The following is a 17,066-nucleotide window of genomic DNA, read 5'->3' as shown; positions in this document are numbered from 1 at the left end:
AAACAAATTTTGGTCTGAAAATTCAGATTTGGTTGTGGAAATAGATGAACAGTTGAATACATAGTAAGCGATACGAATTTCAAAGCATTAAAATCTCAAAAAAATCAAAAAAGAGTATTATATTTACTTATATTTAGGATATTAAATTTACAAAAATATCCTATTAAATTATTTTTCATCAAATTCCGGCAAAATCTGGGGCAAATCAGGACAAATGTAGAGAATTAAGACAGCTATTCAAGCCATTTTTTGCATAATGACTTCGGTTCAAACAGGAACAGATCATTTTAATTCCTAGTATTCGATTTCCAATTATATTCCTCTAAAATCTCCTGTACCTATTCAGACTGTAGTCCTGATTTTCATCAGTTGGCGGTAGTAACAAAAAATAATTTGTAAAATATGTTTTATATAAAACAAGAAATTCAAAACTTATCTAAAATTTAACATTGGCTGGAATCATTTTATTTGCTGTCGCTTATTGTTTTTAAGACATTTTCAAAGAAAATTTTCGAGCTTTTGTAGTCATGTCATATAAAAAATATATAAATGAAATATATTCATTTAAAACACTTAGTTAATTTGAATCACATTTGAATTAAAAATTTAAGTTTATTTAAAATCCAAAGCACGACAGGGGGTAAAAAAAACAGTTTTTAATTTCTTTTAATCTATTTCAAAACGGTCGTCCTTGTTTAGATTGAAGTGTAGATTGTCACTAATTAATATTGTTCTGCTTATTCTATGATTTTAAGCTTGAAAACATATCAAATATTATGAAAACATAGATTTTATGACAGCTTTAAAAAATTCCCGGGATTTCAAAAATTATTTTCCCGTTTCCCGGGAAATTCAAAACCCGGGAAAATTTGACGCCCTAGGAATATTCAACCTTCCAATTTTTGTTTACTGCCTTGTCATTTCGTGTTTTGTTTACTTGTCTCCTCCAAAGTAAAATAAATGTGTAAATTTGGAAGGTTGAATATTCCTTCTTTTATTATGTAATTTTACCTCGATTTAGACTGATAACGTGACATTACACCAAAAAAGTGGTAAAATCACACATTTTCACAGGTTATATTACACATTTTTCTGACATAAAAGATGTACTCATTCCGAGATGTAATATTTCCATGATTTTTTTACTGTGTTCATTTCGCAGATTAGATAGACGACGATTATCAATCATCTGTTACAGTAATCTCTGTGATAAGGTGACTTTCATCTCAATTAGAGTCATACCAATCCAAACACTGGACAACACACATCAGAGCAGAGCGGATTTCATGTGTGTGCTGCTGGGGATGAGGGCATTGAGATGCGGCCATGGTCATCCATCAAACCTAGTCCACACTCAACCACCGCACCCAGTCCGTCAGTGACGGCGGCACCATCATGTAGATTCATCGACCTCGGTCCTGAGACCTGCTCTGGCTGACAGTCGACGTCCGTCGGTCAACGCGTTAGAGAAGGTGGTGCTGGTATTAAGGGCATCAATTACTTGATTACTTGAATGTGTGGTTGTTGCCCCGCTTGTCCCGGTCCCAGCCAAAGTTTTGCTGCCGATGCACCATTTATGTCTGGAACTGCACACTTGACGCTCGAAGGGTGTTGGAGAAAGTGGCCTCGTCGTTGCATTTAACTTTTTTTTTTTTCGTCGATGCTCACATGCTTTCTTTGTGATGCCAAACGATCTTCATCATCACTTGTGCAGTTTTGTGCGGAATAAAAATCGGAGAAACTGGAACACATACACAGCTCGACGATGGCGTCTCCTCCTCCTTCCCCGTGCGGGTTGATTTTTGCACTTCCACCGAAGAAGACGACGGCCGTGGCTGGAGATCGAGAGCGATTCATATCTTCCATCTTGACTGGCAGCACTGCCTGACTGACTGTGGCTGGTGATTGGATGCTGTCTCCGGAGTAATTCATCGCAAGCTAATTTTCCTGCAAATTGTGCATGATCTAGTTTCGCTTGAATTTTTTTTTCCTACTTCGCCGAGGCCAAGCCGAACCACAATGGAGATATGGAATTGCTGATTATAAGCGAAATTTATAATTGCAATGCACAAAAAATCGTACGGTATCGTACAATTTCGTCTGCTGCCGAATGGCGAGAGAGCAGCAGTTTGAGACGATTAGGTAGTGACAATCGGTAATAATGAAACGCGAAAGTGACGAGGCTAATCAAAAACATTGATTGATGTCACAAGCAAGGAAAGGTAATTGGTTGAAATTTGAGTAATTTTCTTCGTATGATTCTTGTTGTTGAAATTTTGTACACAATCCAAACTCTCAAGTCTCAATTATCCGAAGTTCTTCAGACAAACATCGCATAATTGAAACAAAATATTGTTTCTTATCTTTGAAATAGCATTCGAGAATCCTCCCTTAATAGTCAAGTTCAAGTGGTTGATTGCTTGTATCGCATTACCAAATGAATGAATAATCTGATTAGTTCATCGCCACCATATTGGATAACATTTTCTCATATCACTTTAGAGCATTTTTGTAGTCGAATCAAATAAAAACAAACAATAAACCCAATAAACAAATAAACGGCGCAAGACTAAATTGATCAATAAAAACTATGTTTGTTTCGAATCACCCTAACCTAAACCACGAAATTGGATCTAAAATCATTCCGTTTAAAGATAGAGCTGGACACCTTCAGCAAAGTTGATCAGAATAGCGTTCCCTACAACTTTAGTGAAGACATCGAAACGCTAGCTTGTCATCACAAGGAGAAACCAAATCTGAAACACCCTAAAAATTTGATAACCCTAATGTCCACCATACCATTCAGATCATTTGTTCCAAAGACGTCAAAGCTCCAATCATTTGTGTCAAGTAAGATTTCAGTTTGGGACCAATGTCGATCCCGTGCAAGTTTCCATTAGGGTGGCAATAAAAAAAATCGAACTCAAAATAAGTCACTGTGATTTTATTAGCGAAATTAATAAAGGTTTAAGATTCACTATTGATCGTAAAAGTTGGTGAAAAAAATCTTCTCATACAAAAACGTCTTCTTTGAATCGCCAATAACTTGTCAGGGCTAGCTCCGATCGTTTTGCAGTCTTGGACAAAGTTGTTTATCGTAAAATTTTACAAAAGGAACTCACACTCGATAATGATCTGACACATGTTCTCAGCTTTTCAAAAATATTTTTTCAAAGGTGAGCAAACATTTACACTAATTTAAAAGTTTTGGATTTTGGATTTTTTTTGCCTTTGATATGCCCAAAGAAGCCATTTTGCATAATTAGTTTGTCCATATAATTTTCCATACAAATTTGGCAGATGGCCATACAAAAATGATGTATGGAAATTCAAAAATCTGTATCTTTTGAAAGAATTTTTTGATCGATTTGGTGTCTTGGGCAAAGTTGTAGGTATGGATATGGACTACACTGAAAAAAAAATATTTTGGTGATTTTTTATTTAACTTTTTGTCACTAAAACTTGATTTGCAAAAAAACACAATTTTTAATTTTTTTTATTTTTTGATATGTTTTAGAGGACATCACATGCCAACTTTTCAGAAATTACCAGGTTGTGCAAAAATCTTTGAGCGAGTTATGAATTTTTGAATCAATACTGATTTTTTCAAAACTGAAAAATTGGTCGCAAAAATTTTTCAACATAATTTTTCGATGTATAATCAAATTTGCAATCAAAAAGTACGCTAGTGAAATTTTGATAAAGTGCACCGTTTTCAAGTTAAATCCATGTTTAGGTGACTTTTTTGAAAATAGTCGCAGTTTTTCATTTTTTAAATTGGTGCACATGTTTGCCCACCTTTGAAAAAAATATTTTCGAAAAGCTGAGAAAATTCTCTATATTTTGCATTTTTGAACTTTGTTGATACGACCCTTAGTTGCTGAGATATTGCCATGCAAAGGTTTAAAAACAGGAAAATTGATGTTTTCTAAGTCCCACCCAAACAACACACCATTTTCTAATGTCGATATCTCAGCAACTAATGGTCCGATTTTTAATGTTAAAATATGAAACATTCGTGAAATTTTCCGATCTTTTCGAAAAAAAATTTTAAACCAAGACTAACATTTTAAAAGGGCGTAATATTGAATGTTTCAAGCTTAAGTGACAAAAAGTAAAAAAAATCACCAATTTTTTTTACCATGTGTCATTTTTTTCCAGCGTAGTCCATATCCATACCTACAACTTTGCCGAAGACACCAAATCGATCAAAAAATTCCTTCAAAAGATACAGATTTTTGAATTTTCATACATCATTTTTGTATGGCCAGCTGCCAAATTTGTATGGAAAATTATATGGACAAACTAATGATGCAAAATGGCTTCTTTGGGCATACCGAAGGCACCAAAAAAGTTTCAGTCGGATTAAAAAATACAAAAAAATCGAATGACCGAAATCTGAGAGAACTGCTCTATTGTAAAATTTTACAAAAGGAACTCACACTTGATAATGATCTGACACATGTAACGCCACCTTTTGGTGGAATTTTGAACTTTTGGCTATTCCCCAAACATTTTAGCAAATTTACACATAAAAAACGTGGACGCTTTTTTGAAATATCAGACCCTCCACCCCCTCCTCCCTCGTGGACAATTTCCATACAAAACAAAACTTTGTTGTATGGATCGTGGACAATCTCTGAACCCCCTCCTTACTGGGCGGCTGTGCTACATAATTTTTAAAATTTGTATGGAAATTTTGTGACGAGGGGGTAGAGGGTCCAAAAATCTTTTTTAGCGTTACGTAATAGTAGACGCTCCCTAAAGACGTGTTTTCCAATCATTTGTAGCCAGAATTGCTTGCTGATGGTATGGAAAATGGGTGTCAAAGGGACATTTATGTATAATTGGCGTACTCAGAATTCCAAAAAAAAACAAATTATCATCGAAAAAAAAAAACAAACAAACAAAATATGGTTTCAAAAATTCAACCTTTTTCGTTACTCGAATTTAGACAAATTTGGGACATGTCAATTTTAAAATGGGTATATTTCCCCTACTTTTTAAGTCTGCATTTTTCAATTAAAATAAATAAAATGTTTAGAAATTTTGTGTTGTTGTGACTTTTGAAGTGTAACAGAGTTCTACAAAGTTGTAGAGCAGACAATTCCAAAACTTTTCTGTATAAACATGCACAGCAAATTTTGATGTTCGTTTTCAGTTAATATTTACTGAAAACTGCACTACTGAAATTTTCAGTTAGTTTTTCGCTGAACTTCAGTTAAAATTTGTATGGAGCTGTCAAAGTTTGCTGAAATTTCAGCAAGTTTTCATTTGCTGAAAATTTCAATGGTGCAGATTTCAGTAAATTTAACTGAATTCAGTAATGAGAGTTTGGTGTGTGAGGAATTATCGCAATTTAACGAAAAATTAAGTTTTGAAAAAGTTACAAAATACTTGTTTTTCATCAACTCAAAAAGCTAAAACAGTATCGAAAAAATCAATTTTCTAAATTTCGTTTACAAAATACTGACTTTTCCTGTCATTCTATAGTGATAAAATGGCCTACTTATCATCAACAAAAATGCAAGTGCTGAAAAATTTTAGTGCTGAAAAATTATGTTTGAAATTAGACAACAAATGTACAATAAATACAAAGATTTGTTAGAAGATTGTAGTTTAAAAAAAAAACACAAAAAAGATGCGTAAGTAAATATATTGAAGTGTACACAATTGAATCGTTATCGAACCTGGTACCGTCATCAGGGGTGACATTGGGTCTGGGGGTGAGATTGGGAGATACAAATTTCAGCATTTTTTATTACCCAATCTCACCCCTGATGACGGTAGTAAAATTCTAGAGTTTTTTTAAAGTTCCTATAAACATATGAAACACAATAGCTTATAGGACCTTTTCAAAAACAAAACTCTTGAATTGAAACCGAATATGAAACATTAATTAAAATAAGTCAATTTTACAGCATAACTCCCATTGATCTGCTTTCCACTTTTTGTTTTATCGCACACCGTAATTGGCGACCAATCAGCAAATAATTTTATCGATTTGCAAATCCAAAAAAGAAAGTCAGTAAAAAAACTGTCAACCAAATGACCATATCCCAGCAGCTGATATGTTCTCAGAAGTGCAAAGATTTTTTTTTTCTCATGGCCATGGTGCCACTTTTTACCCCTCAGGGAGAATCTCCTGATGAATCGAACCGTTGATTGCCAGATTGGCCCACCGGTGGGCGGCGGTGACCAACGTTTCGAAACAAACAGACGAAAAAAAAGCAACACAGCTCATGACATCCTTTGATCCGTCCACCCTGTTTGTCGCGCCCAACCGAATTACCCAATCGGGTGTAAACTAGGTTCAGTTTTGGGGGTAAATGTACCTATTTTCGATCTAAATGCAGGTTATTTTTTAAATGAGTGAAACCTCGATAGTTTGACAGTGACAAAAGAGCGAAGCAAATAGTGTCGTTTCATACAGATTTGTCAAACTGTCGAGGTTGCACCCTTTAGACGTTAGTAGATTTTTTTTATGGTACACAAGGCCGAAATTAGGGATGCCTCAAGAAGGAGAATAAAAAAAAGAGTTCGATTTACCTCCGACGCCGACACCGGATCCGTTCTGGGCCGAGTACATGCTTTGCTGGGCCGTCTGGGGCTGCGGCGGATAGATCGTGGGCGGTGCCTGGGGTGCCCGCGGAACGCCCGCGCCCGGCGGAACCAGCACCGGTGGCGCTGGGCTGACCAGCCGCATCGGCGTACCGGTGCGGGGACCCATCACGAGCGAGCCGCTCTGGTCGTAGAACGCCGATATCACCTGTTGTTGTTGTTTGTTCGGCGTCGTTGATGATGTTGTTGTTGAACAGGTGTTGTTTTTTTTAGTTTTTTATATCGATTTGGGTTTAGCATGATTGAGTTCGTGTGTTGGTGGTGTGATATATAGTCGAATGAACGAGAAACGAGAAAAAGAGAGAGAAAATAATATACAAACATACATTAGGGCATTATTGACATTATGTACAGCACCTTAACGTCTAAAATTGCTTAGTGAATAATTTAAAAATAAAGGACATTTAATGAGTTTCGAGTGAGTAACGGGCAGTGTTAAAGAGAGAAAGATTCTTATTTACTAGCTTTTTGCAATACAATGTACAGAATTACACAACTCCTGTGTGAGAGAAGGAACACATCGAGTGTTTCGGGTCATTACCGGCGCCCGCCAGAAGTTTATTGGTTCCGCCGGTTACACGTGACCAAGAAGCGCAAACTTCCAGCCCGGATAATTAAGAGTTGGTAAACCACTGCGTGCCTATTCCTCCGATCAGCAGACGATAATAGGTTCGTCTACCGTACCGGAGGGGAGCTTAAATGATTTGTGTGTTAAGTCGCTGGAAAGTGGGTTTGGAAGAGCAGCAGCAGCAATAGTGGTTGCATTTTTATCTAGCAATTAAAGAATACTTATTCTGTCACGGTTTGCGGCGTGGCACTTGCGCGAGGATGCACTCGCACTTGCACTCGTGTGGCTCGTGCGCGGCCATCGAAGCGCTGGAAAGTTAAGGGGGTACGTACGGGTAGGTGTATGTGTGTGTTTTTACTTTCGTGTTAATTATGTGTGGTTGTTGCATAAAATGGCAATTATACTGATAGCTTTCATGGCGTGAATGCAACACTTGAAACGTGGGTATTTGCCTCACACTAGATAGATATTTAATATTTTTTCTATAAATCTTGTACTTATAAAAATGGTAATGTAAACGAAGCTTAACGGAGCCACATTTTTTCTTCAAAATTAAATTTTGGAAATTCTGAATACTTCTGGATTTATGTTATCTGAAATATTAATTTTTTAATGGCTCATGAAACTTTTAATGGCCTTGAAAAGAATTTGCAAGGTCATTATTTACCTACACAAAAAATCTTGTTAAATAATATTTGTACATATTATGCAAATCAAATCTGCAAAATGCTAATAGTTTTAATTCTTTGAGTACTGTTTTTTAATTCTGGTGAAGCTGATCATCACATGAATCAGCATATCGTCGTTGTCGTCCTATCATGTCGCACGAGCATTTTGAACCAAATTGAGTTGAGAACGCCATTCTGTGCAGCTCGGACACACACTTTTTGACCTTAACAGAAACTAAAATTCAATTTAATGCTGAGATATTCAATAAAAACCGGAAAGGCTCCGTTCATTGTTGTCACTTTTCATATGAAAGAAGTTTCGAGCTGATTGTGCTTTCTTGACCCACCCTGAAAATTGCTGTAAGTTGCGACAACTGGCCCAAAGAATTTTAGTCAGCACGCGATTGACACACGTACACGCCCGACTACCGTAAACATGTGCATTTATAACTCGGGACTCCTGCAACCAAATTCAACCAAACTTCAGGACAATGCACAGAATGGCCAACCAAACTAAACGTGTTTGTTATTGTTTACATTCCGTGCGCTAGTTTTGGTTTATTCAAGGTCAAACATTAAAACGCAATTTTCTCGTAACGTCAAAAAAGCGATAATATTTTTTTTCATAACTTCACAAAGAAGAGGAAAATCGTTACCAAAAAGTATTCAGTACCAAAATGCTACTCTACTTGTCGAAAGAATTTTGTCGTACTATTGTAAACGAAGCCACATTTATATCGTCTCACTAAAAATCATGGCAATGATGGAAGTCGTCATCTGAAACAATTTTTAGTCAACAAAAATGTCAGCATTCAATTTCGTTTCAAAAACAAACAAATTTTTTATCCATGTCATACTGTTTTTGCATATAAATCAACACGTTTTATGGTCTCTGAGTGCAGAACCAGTCACAACAAGTAGATAACTTTAACTATCTGCTACAGTCATCCCACATATTCGGAACACTTTTGTGATAATTTGTCAATAGGATGCAAAATGCAACTTTTCTGTCGTCTCTGCTATTTTTAGCACCTTTATTTGGACATTTTCCACTATTAAAAATAGTAGTTTTTGAACAAATAAATTCATTTTAAGACTATATTCTCCAGAGCAGCAAAACACTGCCTCCAAATGACCTGCACCTCCCACAATTGTGGAACACCTGAATTTAATTGATATTTTCACAAAAAAGTTATCAGACCATGTTTAAAACATCGCTAAGCTTGAGTTTTATTGGTTTCATAGTGTGAAGTCATTTTTTTGTAAAAAATATGTATCCTGGAGAGAGAAAAAAGTTTGTTTACATCGTAAGAAAAAAGTGTTCCGAATTTGTGGATTTCAAGGGTAAATGTTTTTCTTTAAAAACTTGATATAAATCGTAAAAATGTACAGCCTATACATCAGTCGAAAGATCGCAAGAAAAGCTTTCACATGAAGAAAAAAGCAAATCATTGTGTTCAATCATCGATTTTCTATGATTTGTTAAACATTGACAGATCTGTAAACTGTTCCGAATATGAGGGATGACTGTACCACACTTTTAAGACAGCTTTCACACTGGATACACTGAAAAAAATGTGCATTTTTTTTGGTTTGGCCTTGTAAATAAATATTTTTGTCTTTGAAAAAAAAAACAAAAATCATTTAACATATTTTGCTTCATAAAACAACATCAAGCGAAGATTATGGTCAAAATTAAGATAAAACTTTTATCAGTGCAAAAAAAGCCCTCAATGTTAAACTTTTTTCTCCAAAGTTGTTGCGTTGATGGTACCAGCTCGCTCACTCGCGTTCATTAAACTGCAATAGTTTTTGCGCATCAAATTAGCTGTTTTTTTGCGAGCGTAAACCTCGAAAACTCCTCCTCAAAGCTTGCGCAAAACTTTCTGCCGTATGCTAATTAAATGCAAACTATTCATAAGCAACAATTTTATGCTACGCGTGCAGTGCAAAATTTCACACCTCTTCCTGTACTATCAAAACACATACACACACACTCAGGTGAAGTGTCGCGTGTTATTACTGCACAACTTTTGAAGGGTGCTGCCAATAACTGGGCTGTGACGCGGCGGTACCTTTCACCAAACACCGGTTATAGCTGGTGCGGTACAAGTTTTGGCATGAAATTGCCCTTCCAATTAGCACAGCACGGACCCATGCACGCACGACCGCGCAGCAACAGGTCGCCCGTTCCCGTGACAGAACCATCGGTTTGGGTCAAAGTTTGGCGTAGACGTCGCCACCAGGGTTGCCAGTGTTGCCAAATTAGCTTTGAGTGCACCATTGCCACACGTCGTACGAATGGTTGAAAATTGTAATCTCGTGTTCGAGAAAGTGAGTCAAGCGAGCACAACCCTGACAAGAAATGGTCCCGGCGAACCATATGTGCACGGCGTGTTCAACAACCTGTGCTCATGGTGGTCGTGCAATGACCGCCGCCACGGTACATCACCCGAAAACGTGTGCACTACTTGCAGAACTACTGTGGCAACATTAGCCCCATCCAGCTTTATGGTGGTTGTAACGTGACCTGGTAAGGACCCCCAGCAGCAGCAAGGTTACACGACCGTGTGCGACTCTTGACTCGTGGTCTGGATTCCTGGAGAATACCTCCACAGTGCCAGTAGCAGTACGTGTGCGAAACAAGGGGCATCAGCAGCCGGACCCTAAGATGACAGTTTTCGTGAGTTGCGCGTATTCACCGACAGATGGCCAGTGGGCCTCGTCGGATCCGCCCATTAATTACGCAACTCAATATTTGCATGGGAATCTTTTTTTTCGTGACGGCTTTCGTGGCACGCTCCTTTCAACTGTTCTAGACTAATATTTGGACGAGGCGTATCTCTAAACAAGTTTTTTACAAAAATGATTCCAAACTGCTTATTTTGTCGTTTTAAACCGAAACAAGGCAAAAACTATATTTATTTAAACTATTCGCCATTTTCAAAAAATTGGCTAGATAATATCAAGGGCCGCCATCTTAGGCCCACTGGGCCCACAAAAAGAGGTACGCTCAGTTTGTATGGGAGCTGTCAACATGCTCCCGGGCTGGGCATCAGTGACCGCTTAATGTTTACGGCCGGTTGTATGCTGCGCTTCGGAAGAGAAGCTCGCGATGGATGGTGGTTGAGACCGGAATGCCCCCACGCCGAGTGCAGTGTGGCGTGGTTGAGGAGGTTAATTACTGTTAAATTAATTCTTCCTGCGGGTACTTGATGCCGCGGCGCGACGACCGTTTGTAGACTGTGGACATTATGCATGTCCGGGAGATCAGCTGTGGTGCGCCAGGTTAGAATGTTTGTTTATTGTACGATTTTTCTAGAATGCAAATTTAACCCTCTAAAACCCAAATCCGCCTCTAGGCGGTCTTCGATCTAAAAATATTCCAAAAATTAAGTTTTCGACCAATTTTTGATCTTTCCAATTATTAAAATTTATAAAAAAATTAGGGTGGAAGCTTGACTTGTTTTATGGGACTTTGCCAATGTTTTAAAAATGTATTTTTTCTGGGGTAGGTATAAGCGAATGCCATGTTACGCTCCACACAAAATTTTTGAAATTTGTCTGGAAATTTTGATACGAGGAGGGGAAGGAGTCCAGAAATCCATTTTTTGCGTTACGTTTTAAAAGCACGTTCCCTTAACAAGATAAATGCAAACTAAATTACTATATATGAAACAAGAAAAGCACACCCAAAGGAAATAAATATATCAAAATCTGCAACAGTGGATTTGCTGCAGAAAATGTTACATTTTATAACAGTTTTTGCAGCAAGCTCATAGCTCATTTTTGCCTGCGCGTAAACATGTCAGTGATCTGCAGTTCTCACCAACAACACAACACTCCAGAGAGAAGAATATGTTGATGCTCGGTCCCTCTCAATTCATCAAGCGTTCATGGCGCGGTGGTAGCGTGTCGGATCGACATCTAAGAAGTTGATGGTTCAATCCTCGTTCTATTAGGATTTTTTTTTGCAATACAGTATAGCCCATAAAAAATGCGACATTGTTATTAGGGGTAAATCGGGCCTGCTTTGACTATTTACGATGTGTGTAACATGAGTACATGTTAAATAGGATCCAAACGAACAAATAATGCATTGAAACCCTTTTCTTTAACTTTAAAAAATGTAACAGCACAGCAGGGTGATATAGACGTTGGTGATTTCAAAAGAATTTATGTTTGTTTTTCTCAAATAAAATTACGGAAATAATGTTTTATTGATTTTGGATGATCAAGTATCAATAAAAGAAACGTTTTTCATCGTTTGTTATCATTAGAACATCTTATTTTGCTTTTATATTAAAATGGGAATTGAAAATGGATGCTCAACATTCAAATGCGTTTTTCTCAAAACGCATAGTTTGTACATGATGCTTTTTAAAATGTTGGCATCGAATTTATTTAGACCGAATCACTCAAGATTATAACCCAAATGGCATTTTTCTCTAAAATGACTAATTCTATCAAAATTGATAAACTTTTTCAATTGGGCGTATTTAAGAGGGACTTCTAACGATGCTTTTGGTACAGGGTTGGATATTTTTAAATGTTCCGGTTTTTGTTAATTTTTGTACTATAAATACATCCATTATTGTAGCCTGCCAATACCCAATTATGGCGAACTGCAAAAAACTGTCTTGAAAAAATCTTCAAAACATACTAAACTAACACCATGATAAATAAAAATATCAGATTGTTAAATACATTTTTCAATAGAACCACTTTACTGTGAAAAAACGGACATGTCGCATTTTTTTATGGGTAACGGGCAAAAATGTCATACCCCTATATCGCAAAAAATGCATGAGGACAGATTTCATGCAGAATCTGATATATTTTCATGCCGCCATGCATCACAATCATGCGACCGCCGTTTGGGTGCATAAAACAAGAGAAAAAAAGTTTTTCGTAGAACAAAAGTTGCTAAAAATGAACTCCTGAACACAGAAAAAATAAAAATACCCCAAAATATAAAAATTAAAAATATAAATATTGAAATAACAAGCCATAGTTTCAACATTTGCTTGCATTTTACACTAGTTCAGTTGTTTTGTAATCATTCGTTTTCAAAAAAATTAAAGATTTGTCGAAAACAAACATTTTAGCGAAAAAATAACTTTTTGCGTAAACATCGAAAATACTAAAGATTTTTAAGGCAACCAAAACATACTTAGAATGATTCTAAAAGCAGGAGAATGCATTTTAAATTGATTTCAGCTGATTGCATTTAAATTTCCATTGAAATTTTGAAGTTTTATGAAAAAATAGTTTTTTGCCCCCTGATTTTTTCAGGCCAACTTTGAAGGGGGAGGGAGGAGAGACAAACTAGAAATAAAATTTGTACCAGCCTAATCTTATAAAACCAACTTGTTTTCTAAACAACACAAAAAATATATAAAATATAAAAACAGATTCAAATTTATATTTTTTTTTTCTTCAAACAATGATACCAGAAAACAAAATTATCTGTTTCGCAAAAATGTGAATTATATGAAAAAAAAAAACTTTTAATAAAGTTTGTACCAGCCTAAGCAATATTTTTTTTCAAAGAGATCACATTTTTTGTATGTTATAGACATTTTTATGTCAATTTTCGAGAAAAAAAAAACATTTTTTTATTTTCAAATATTTCACGAAGGAACGGGTTTTTTGAAAACTATTTTCTCGATTTTCATTGAAAAAAAATAACTTTTGTGAAATTCTCTGCTCTTTTGAAATGATACCAAACATTTAGAAAATGCTTTATATACCTATTTTAGACATTGCCCTTTTGTGAGCTTGACATTTCACAATAGTTTCATTCTGTTACAAAGAAAATCGAATTATTCCACTTTGCAATAAAGAAAATAGAACAAATAATTTCTGAGACATCGACAGTTTTTTTTCAATTTCACATTCTATACTTTACAATTAACGATAATCAATGAATTACTTTTTTTTTGCAAATGGCTTAATTTGGGCTGAAGTCGAAAAAATAATTTAAACAAATGGTCTACAAGCAAATTCAACGCTTATTGGATCGCAGGGTCACGTCCAATCAACTCTCAATTTGTCGTAAACCTTACTTCCCCCGTAACATCGTTTGTGACATAAACAACACCCTTCGACTGCCCTTTGATGGAAATCGCTCTGGACGTAATCCCGTGATGCAATTATTAAACATGAATTTCCTCCTCCCCCTCACCGACGGTGTCAGGACTCTTTGCTGAGGATTATCAGGTCGTTTGCATTGTGTATATAGTTATTATGCCAACTGGACACGTTACAAGGTTTGAATTTGAATTGAATTTAATTATTTTAGTCATAATTTTGTGAAAGCATTTTGATTTGAAAAGCATGAATAAACTGGTCAATACCAATTAGCACCAGCGTATCAAATGTAAATGAAACCCGTTCAGTTGTTTAATAATGAACGTAAAAATAATGGCCCTCCTCCTGCTTCGCCCTCTTATCCAAATTTGTTTGCCCTCTGCCAGCCAGCGTGCGAATGATTAAGCACAATTACCGTTAGTAGCGCGCGCGTTTTAATGTTTAATCACCATTTAATCCGGGCGCGCATCGATGCAACATCAAATGCAATCGCTTACCCGTTCATTTTCCAGGCTCGCTTTTAATGAATTGAATCAACTGTGAGTGGGGGTTGGTAAATGTTGGTTACTGTTTTCCACCAAAGGATTCAGTTACGAGGCAGGACGAGAACCTTCTATTGCTAATTAATTCATGGGAATTGCAAAACAGGATCGCACTACACCCTTTCCTTTTTTTCTGCTGTTGCTGCTGCCGGAAATTGGCACCATGGGAATAACCCGCTGGTGGGAACAACTCGTGGGGGGATTGAAGAGGCTCGGCCTTCTGGGGGGCAGAGCGATTCGAACCCTTTTTCTGTACAAATATACACTTTACACAACTCTATAGAAGCTAGCTTCGACTTTATCAAGTGAGTGATTTGGGCTCGGCACTGAATAATGCATGAAGCTTAGAGAGCGCGAGTAAATATTCGCAATATAAGTGAACGAGGATGGTTCCAGGACAACGCTGACATCGCGTAAATGCGATTATTTTATTTATTTTGTGTAAACGTGGAGCATCGAAACCGTTTAAAATCAAATGACCTCTACTAGGACCTGGAGCCACCTGGGTTGGAACGCGCTACACGACGTGACTACTAAAACTGCCTAATTGGTATAAATGGTCCCTTCGGAACACCCACCTGGTAGGGCTGATTTTCGGCGCCCTGCTGTGACGGCGTCAGTGGCCTCCGGGGCTGTGACTGGGGCTGCTGGGGGATCAGGTTGGCGGGATAGACGCCCCACGGGGCCGGCGCCACGCCGTAGTACTGCGGGACGCCGGCCGTGATGAGTGCGCCCATGTACGGTGACGGGTCCTGGCCCGGGTTGATGACGTACGGTTGCTGCTGCTGGGCGGCCTGTTGCGCCGCCGCTGCGTACTGCTGAGCGGCCGCATTGTGCTGGGCCAGGAACTGCTGCTGCTGGGCCGAAAGCGAGAGCGCCGACTGGGGCAGCGGCTGGCCGTTGGGGGCGCCCGGTACGGCCGAGCTGGCCGCTGGCAGGCCCGGGTTCGATCGGAATAGTTGCTGGAGAAGGGAGGAGAAAAAAGATGTTAGTTTTGAATTTCACATGGGGAGCTTCCTGGAACAAACGGCATTAGTATTCAGCACCTGGAATGCATTCTCTTGAATAAATATGGACCAATTTGCTCCGAACGAAAAATATGATAAAATGATAGAATTTGACCTACGCTCAGAATATGCGCAACAAAAATGATTTAAAGCTGAACACATGTTTTTGTGAGGGGATTCAAAATTACAACATTTCACAACTCACGCTTCAATTGCGTCAAGCTACAATAGATTTGGGCTCCCTAAACATACTCCAATCGACAAAATTGAATTTCAGTGAATTTCCTGACAAAAATAAAATTGAAAATTTCCATAGTGTCACAAAAATAAAGAGGTGCGCATGGTTGCTCAACATGATTCCGTAGCATTCATATACAAAATTTAGAATTGTATCTACTGGTAGGGAATGCACTAAAAATCGATTCTGTCGAGTGGAACGCGTTCAGGGAGTCCAAATCTATCATACATGGATAGAACTGACAACAACTAAAAAAATGACGTTTTTTTTTTTGGTTCAAGAAACCTAATGGATCACAGTTCTATGGAATGTTTACATTTCCAGTATGGTAAAATATGAGGGCAGAAAATGAAAAGTTTATTTTTCTTTATACTAAGTCAACCTACACAGCAAAAAAGTAGTAATCTAGCTGCGTGTAAAAGGCCCGGATGTAAAATTAATTTTGCATTATTTAATGAAATTCTGTGTAATATTACACCCTGAAATATGTAGCCAATCAATATGGAAAACGTACTTGACCGAAATGTCAAGCTCATATATGCGTGTATCCAATCAATTCTACTTTTGAGCAACTCTCTACGAAATCGGCCGATTTCGACCATTTTTATTTTTTGTATTTTTTGATTTAACTCAAACTTTGTGGGGGCTATTTTGCGTCATTGGTTCACCCATACAAGTCTCCATACAATTTTGGCTGCTTTCCATACAAAAATGGTATGTAAATATTCAAACAGCTATAACTTTTGAGTGAATTTTCTGATCAATTTGGTGCCTTCGGCAAAGTTGTAGGTATTGTTGAGGACTTTTGAGAAACAAATAGGTACAGGGAAAAAAAATTGCAGATTTTTTTATAAACTTTTTTTTTACTAAAACTCAATTTCCCGAAATAAGTATTTTTTTTTATTTTCGAGATTTTTTATATGTTTTAGGGGACAAAAATCCGCAACTTTTGAGCCATAGAGAAACATGGTCAAAAAATCTGCCACCGAGTTATGAATTTTTGAAAAAATAGTGATTTTTGGAAAAAATCGAACTTTCATGCAAAAACAACTTTGACATTATTTTTAAATGCAAAATTGAATTTGCAATCGAAAAGTACTTAACAGATTTTTTGATAAAGGGCTCCGTTTTCAAGATATAGCCACCGAAAGTTTGATTTTAGCGAAATATTTGCAGTTTTTCAATTTTTAAAAATAGTGACCATGAGTGACCATTTCTAAAAATATAGTTTTTGAAAAGTTCAGAATTTTTTTTATAAAATTGTCTAACAGACATTGAAGATTGGACCTCGGGTTGCTGAGATAGAGCCGCTTTAAGAAAAAGAAACAC

At 37.0% G+C, this 17,066-nt stretch overlaps 1 protein-coding gene across 3 annotated transcripts in view; it reads right to left on the bottom strand.

The window, feature by feature from the left end:
- Positions 1-17,066, bottom strand: part of LOC120417494 (maternal protein pumilio-like) — a 242,128-nt gene that overhangs the window by 21,252 nt on the left and 203,810 nt on the right. For all 3 annotated transcript variants that reach the window (XM_052709635.1, XM_039579569.2, XM_039579570.2), the window contains 2 exons: positions 15,071-15,454; positions 6,550-6,769 (listed from right to left, as the gene is read on the bottom strand). In XM_052709635.1, coding sequence (XP_052565595.1) covers positions 6,550-6,769; positions 15,071-15,454 — 604 coding nt within the window. The remainder of the gene's footprint in view (positions 1-6,549; positions 6,770-15,070; positions 15,455-17,066) is intronic.

This window comes from Culex pipiens, chromosome 3, assembly GCF_016801865.2.
Source record: "Culex pipiens pallens isolate TS chromosome 3, TS_CPP_V2, whole genome shotgun sequence".
NCBI lineage: Eukaryota > Metazoa > Arthropoda > Insecta > Diptera > Culicidae > Culex > Culex pipiens.
This window is presented reverse-complemented; position numbering and strand designations above follow the sequence as displayed.